The sequence below is a fragment of the Nannobrachium achirus genome, assembly GCF_963921795.1.
Source record: "Nannobrachium achirus genome assembly, chromosome: 3".
Taxonomy (NCBI): Eukaryota; Metazoa; Chordata; class Actinopteri; order Myctophiformes; family Myctophidae; genus Nannobrachium; species Nannobrachium achirus.
The window spans coordinates 45,436,633-45,443,759 of NC_137812.1; the positions used below are offsets into that span (position 1 = coordinate 45,436,633).

The 7,127-nt window shown below is 42.2% G+C and overlaps 1 protein-coding gene across 1 annotated transcript in view; it reads left to right on the forward strand.

Annotated features, from left to right (window-relative positions):
• The window catches only part of ptprdb (protein tyrosine phosphatase receptor type Db), a gene marked incomplete at its 5' end in the record, with an annotated part of 121,778 nt that extends 115,894 nt beyond the window's left edge, over window positions 1–5,884 (forward strand). The window contains 4 exons of the mRNA XM_080721173.1: window positions 283–408; window positions 1,331–1,485; window positions 3,220–3,355; window positions 5,777–5,884. Coding sequence (XP_080577299.1) covers window positions 283–408; window positions 1,331–1,485; window positions 3,220–3,355; window positions 5,777–5,845 — 486 coding nt within the window. The 3' untranslated portion in view covers window positions 5,846–5,884. The remainder of the gene's footprint in view (window positions 1–282; window positions 409–1,330; window positions 1,486–3,219; window positions 3,356–5,776) is intronic.
• Between the last annotated feature and the right edge of the window lie 1,243 nt (window positions 5,885–7,127).

A 7,127-nucleotide genomic window follows, 5' to 3' on the forward strand; every position in this document is an offset into this window, starting at 1 on the left:
CCGATCTACTTGTAGATCGGGTATTCTCAAAAGTTTTTTTTTGTTTTACGTTCGAAAACTTCAGATGGGACATTCTGCATAACGAGTACTTTCTACTTTTGGTACTTTAAGTACATTTTGATACCAATACTTTTGTACTTTTGTACATTTAGAATTCCGGACTTTTACTTGTAACAGAGTACGTCCGCATTGCAGTATTGATACTTTTACTACACAGTAACAAATGTTAGTACTTTTCCCAGCACTGACAGAGAGCATGTTCTGCTGTGTTCCTTCTTGCAGGAGAAGTGCCATCAGTACTGGCCTGCAGAGCGCTCAGCGCGGTACCAGTACTTTGTGGTGGACCCCATGGCTGAGTACAACATGCCCCAGTACATCCTCCGAGAGTTCAAAGTCACAGACGCCAGGGTGAGGCAGCTGTGTGTGTGTGTGTGTGTGTGTGTGTGTGTGTGTGTGTGTGTGTGTGTGCGTCTGTGTGTGTGCGTGAGTTAGGGCATTCACCAAATATTCGAATATCAAAGTCACTATTCGATGTTGTTCACCGAAGTTGAATATTCGCTTATTATATATATTTTTTCTCTTATTTTATCTCTAGGTAGGTATTACATTTAATTTGACTCGGTTCCGCAGATAAACATTGTGAAAATAGCAGATCTACATGCTCACAACGCCTCGCAACGCGAGGCGTTGTGAGCATGTAGATCGGCTATTTCCACAATGTTCGCCTCTTGCTTACTTAATATTTGACAGTTTGGCCAGTCCTGTCGAATGTTCGACTATTCGAATACTTTGAGGACGAATAATTCGAATACTAAAAATCACTATTCGTTAATGCCCTAGCGTGCGTGTGTGCATGCGTGAGTGCGTGAGTGAGTGAGTGCGTGAGTGCGTGAGTGAGTGCGTGAGTGCGTGCGTGCATGCGTGCGTTGTCCTTTGCCCGACAGTAGAGCCTGAGCGATCCCAGATTCTTTGGTTTGATGCACATACCGATCTCCAATGTTGTGACCGTTATTTTGGCAAAAGGTGCAACATTTTCGAATAGATTTGAGAACATTTAACTTATATGCAATATTTATATATTTTAAAAAATACAAATAACTTAAACGATTTAAGGTCTATTTAAAGCTTTTTTTTTTATAAAACTACATACATGAAATAAAGTTGGATTGGTCCACTATTATTTCCAGGTTTAAAGTCGTTAAAATCGTCTGCATAATTGCCAATACCGATGGCGTAAAAAAAAAAAAAAAAAAAAGATCTGGCTCTACCTGAGAGATATTTGCATGAAACTGAAGACAGAACACTAAACTACACTGTTCCATTACTCCAGGATGGCCAATCACGGACCGTTCGCCAGTTCCAGTTCACCGATTGGCCAGAACAAGGAGTGCCAAAGTCAGGGGAGGGATTCATCGATTTCATTGGCCAGGTGCACAAAACTAAAGAGCAGTTTGGCCAGGATGGGCCAATCACAGTGCACTGCAGGTAAGCGTTCTAATCTCTGCATGGAGGTTTAGTATAGTCATGGTGTTGAACTGGAACCATTACAGGTCAGGGTTAAATGAAGGCTGAGGATTTTGCTGTTAACAAAGGCAAAGCACTTTTCTTAACCCATTTAGGGCCTAGAATTATTGAATGCTTTAACCAGTGAAAAATAGCAGATATACAAGCTCACAGCGCAGCACCGAGTGCCGCGCTGCGAGCTTGTATATCTGCTATTTTTGAAAAAGTCGTGAAAATGTGTGCAAATCTTTGAATATATGCATTTTCAAAGCGAACGCTTGTAACTCAAATTTTGCTTCTGGGTGGTCCCTGGAACTAGATATTTTGAGATGCGGGTCCGTGGCCAAATAAATATAATTTTGGGGGTCCTTCACATGAAAAGGTATGAGAACCACTGACATAGTAGTCTCTCAAGAACAGACTAACTGAGCTCCAGTTAAGTGAAAAGGACCTTTTCCTTGACGATGGCTGGCCAGATTGCTGACATAGAAACATAGGTTTTTCAAAAAATCTTAGAAGGATTCAAAAGACACTTATAGAATCGGGTCAAAATTCTAATTTTCACGATTTTTCAAAAATAGCAGATCTACAAGCTCGCAGCACGGCACTCGGTGCCACGCTGTGAGCTTGTATATCTGCTATTTTTCAATAGTTAAAGCATAAAATAATGATACACAAAATGTGTACCCGTTCTGAATGGGTTGATAACTTTGAAATGACTTTCATACTGTACGTGTCATGAAGCAACCTAAGCACTTCAGCATCTAAAGCAGGGGTAGGCAACCTTAGGCACGGCTGCCAACATTGGCACAGGGAAGGGTGATCACACTGGCACAATACGTGTGAGAGAGGATTTGGGGTTTAAAATAAAAGATTTTAAAAAAATCAAGTCAATTAAATTAAGTCCCTCACATCTGTACTCTTATTCAAACGCTGGTTATGAAGTCTGGGTTATTGCTCTGAGTCTAATGTCCTGATGTGAACATTTCAAAAGAAGAGGGAAAAAAGGTTTATTTATAGTCAATCCAAATCTGTTGGAAATATTTTGATGTGGTCATAATTAAATGTAATGTTGATGTGGCACAGTGAGTGACTATCAAGAAAATAAAAAACCTGAAACTTCATGTCAAAAAGTTCGCCAACCTAAATCTAAAGTCTTAGTTCAGACCAAAGATTTGTGCCAAGGCGAAACCATGTTAAGCCTGATTCATACTTTGTCATAAGTGACTCGTGCCCGAAACTAGCCGACCTATAGGCTCACTACGTCAAATCTTTGCTTCTGGGGGGTCCCTGATACATAATATTTTAAGATGGGGGTCCTTGACATGAAAACGTTTTGAGAACCAGTGTTTCAGAAAACTGTGATTTAGAAGACATTTATAGAACCGGGGGACCTCAGGTCTTAATGGGTTATTAACGCAGTGCTTCTTAACCTTTTCAGACCGCGACCACCAAAATAATCATATCTTAACTGGGGACCCACACCCTGATGAGCACTAAGAGTTGAGGCATTACATTTTGTATAACACAGTTCTATTGTGGAAATAGCAGATCTACATGCTCACAACGCCTCGCAACGCGAGCGTTGTGAGCAGATACCCTCTATACACTTAAACTTTATGTTGGTTCGTTTACTGTTGAGTGAGAAAAAGGTTGAGAACCCCTGGGTTAACAGGTTAACCATTTCCCTGAATGACTACATTTCCCACCATGCAGTGCTGGCGTGGGGAGGACGGGCGTGTTCATCACGCTCAGCATCGTGCTGGAGAGGATGAGGTACGAGGGAGTGGTGGACATCTTCCAGACCGTCAAGATGCTCCGCACGCAGAGACCTGCCACCGTCCAGACAGAGGTCTGCAATGCTTCTCCTTCATGCTGTACCTTTTAGAGCAATGGTCTTCAACAGGGGGTCCGGGACCCTGAGGGGGTCCTCAGAGTTACTGCAGGGGGTCCTCCAAATCTTTGTGTGATAGAAACTTTTTTTTTCTCCTTTTTTATATGAAACACTTGGACCCTAGCGTCCATATTCTGAGAACTTTTGCCAAAAATAGCAGATCTACAAGCTCACAACGCCTCGCGCTGCGAGGCGTTGTGAGCTTGTAGATCGGCTATTTTCGGCAAAGGTTTGGTCTAGAGGGGAAAAGGAGCAGACTAAGTACAGAGTGAAAGGTCAAGTTTAGTCAAGTATTGACGGTTCAGGTGGTTAAATATCTGAAAACACAAATTGACATGAATCCAAAATACACTGATGATTGTGCTGTCAAACAATGAAACAATATGGAATCTATGAAAAGGTTATGGGGGTCCCTGCTTCATCTCTCTCTCAACTAAGGGGTCCTTGGCCTGAAAACGTTGAAGACCCCTGTTTTAGAGACCACTTGAGCCACAGCATGCCTGTTCTGGGCCGCAAAACACGCGTAGATCAGCTATTTTTGGTGCAAAAAGAAAACTGCTTTGTTTGGAGGGTATAAGTGGTTAAACCCCCGCCAATTTTCCATTTTCAATTCCAAAATCGGCATGATAAAATATGTTTTACACGGCCAAAGCATACATATAACATTCTGTGAAACACACACCATCTCTCTTTCCGTGATGCGGTGGTTCCTTTTGTCCTTGGAGCCCCCCCCCCCTTCTTACATCTGACAAAAACTGAGAGCCACACCAACCATAGGAAGAAGGGAGGTCCGCACACTGTTCTTGTAGCTCCAGCGCCAATTTTATTAAGGAGAAACAACGTTTCGACCCTAGCGGGTCTTCATTAGGTCTGGAGACCTGATGAAGACCTGATGAAGAGCTCTGGCGGCGAAAGGCCCCCAGAGCTATGGGAGCCCTATTCTGGCGGCGCCGAAGGCGCCGCCAGAATAGGGCTCCCATAGCTCTGTGGGTATAACTCGATCACTGCCCCACACACACACATTTGAGAAATGTTAACCACTTTCCTACAGTATATACTGTGGCAGATAACTGGCAGATAACTGGAAGCAGTACTCTTCCTATTGTGGCCTCCTGGTGGCGCTACAATAGGCCAATGTGAAAAGGGTGCCATGTCTTCTTCAGCCTTTCACGGCACACGAACACTGCATTCATGATTTGAGGTATTTTGTTCCAATGCCTCGACCTGCCGATATACTGTAACAGGTCAATGTGAAAAGGGTGGCATTTGTTCCATGACCTACAGCAGTGGGAATGTGCATGCAAAATGTCACGGAAATCACAGGCTGCGTTCATGAACCAATCCTGCAAACTTTGGAAGCCAATAAGCCAGTTAGGATGGAATATGAATTATCGGAACAATATTTATAGCACGATTTATTAGGGATGGGTATCGTTCACCTTTGAATCAATACGATACCTTTTTCGATACCTGGGAATCGATACGTACCCTTTTCGATACTTTTTATTTAAGTTTAACTTCAACACGGAAAGAGTGGTGACTCGCTGGCTGCAAGAGCAGAGGTGATGATGATGATCACACAGTGTGGCGGAGCGGAGAGTATAGACGTTGGATCATCATCATAATAATAAACATTATAGGCTATTGTCGGCTATTTTCCACAGTAACGAGTGTAGCCTACTAAAGCAGTCATTAAACTCTCAGTAGCCCAACTGTTAGAGATGCGACCGGCCAGGGGTGCGTTCAAGAGTATCGAAACGAGGTATCGTTCGTTTTTACGTGAACCGATACTCGATAGTATCAACGTCATGCGATCGATACCATTAAAAGTATCGCAAACGATACCCATCCCTACGAGTTATTGGAGTTAGGGTTGATTTAAAAACAATTACAGTATTTTCTGGACTATAAGGCGCACCTGACTATAAGGCGCACTGTCAATGAATGGTCTATTTTCAAACTGTTTTCATATATAAGGCGCACCTGACTATAAGGCGCACATAATAGACGCTACCGTTGCGTTATGCATCCAACAGATGGAGCTGTGCTAAAGGGAATGTCAATGTCAATGAATGATCCATATATAAGGCGCACTGGACTATAAGGCGCACTGTAGTTTTTTGAGAAAATTAAAGGCTTTTAAGTGCGCCTTATAGTCTGGAAAATACGGTAAGTGACATTTTGTCCTTGCCTATGGGAATGTGCGTGGACAGTTTCCACTATGGTGGAGACACATATAGATTTCTTTTGACTACTTTTGAACACTATTATGACCTGTAAATGCTAGTTATGATCTTCTACAATGTGTCTAAAATGTAGACACATTTAGACACGTTTAGACCCACACTGCTCTGACGGACCTTTTCTCTCCCCCTCCAGGACCAGTATCAGTTCTGCTACCGGGCCAGTCTGGAGTATCTGGGAAGCTTTGACCACTATGCAACATAAAGCCCTCCAAACCACATCCCAAACCACATCCTACCTAGTGCACTTCTCAAAAAGGTCACGAGTGTTTATGAGTCAGTGCACTAGGCAGCAAGCGTGTCTTTTGGAGATTTTGCCCGCCGCGTGCGGAAGTGAAAGGGGACCATCGACCTAACCCTATATACCCAGCAAGAGCACCTCTACCTGAGCCATAGTTACCTGCTTGACAAGGGTGCATCCTTCCACCCTCAGCCCAAACTCACCCATCGGTCAGTCTGAAGAAGCAACTTCCACCACCGCTCAAAAGAAATACAGGATATGGATGGTATTTGTTTCAGTGCTCGGATCGCTTTACATTGTTTGGGTGTGGGACTCGTCCCATCCACTACCAGTGTAGCATCACCAACCTAAATACAGTACAGGACTCCACTACAGTATTAAAACTGTCACATGAAACTTTTTTTTTTTTTTTTTTTTTTTTTCTATCTTGAGACTTCGACAGAAACTTATACCAATCAATGTCATGGAAGCCTCAAGGACTGAGTGAACTTGTGAGCTGTTAAAGCCACTTTTTGAGGGACCTAAATGGCCAATGGGAGGCTGACAACACTAGAGCACACAGTATTGAAGAAAACAATGAAACACACAAAAAGAAGAGAGACACCAAGAAGATTTTCTTTGTTTGTTTGTTTGTTTTGGAAACAGACTCTCGTTTCCTGAGAATGAAGAAGATATTTCTAAAGTAAAAGAAAAAAAGAAAAAAAAAGAAAGAAAAGAAAGAAAAACACCATTTCAACCTTATGCTTCACAAATTAAGATAAGGGAAATTTGGGAGAAGGTCAAAAGGTACAGTACAGTACGCCACAAAGTAAAAGGTGAATTTAGTTTTTTAGAAATATATAGATCTGTGACTATCTTTTTTTGTTTTTTTTTAAACTGGCTATTAATTATTTTTCATGTTGTTTGTTCTTTTTTCTTTTCTTTTTTTTTACTGACTTGTGACTTTGTCCCCTCTGACCATACACAGACAAGGTTGTGAAATGTTTTCTTTTTTGTAATCCAATGAGGCGTAGCGAGGTTTTTGTAAAGATATATAGTACTGTTTTAAAGTGTACAATCAAAGCCAATTTGAAAATGTTCACTGTTCTATGAACACCACCACCGTCACCGAGTGTCACTCCTCCTCCTGTAGTCCCTTCTTCCCTTTCTAACGTCTCTTTCCCACAACCAAACAGAACCCCTGCAGTTCTGAGATGCTTTTTTGTTTACGTTAACATTATAGCCACAACCACTCCTGAAAGTGGAG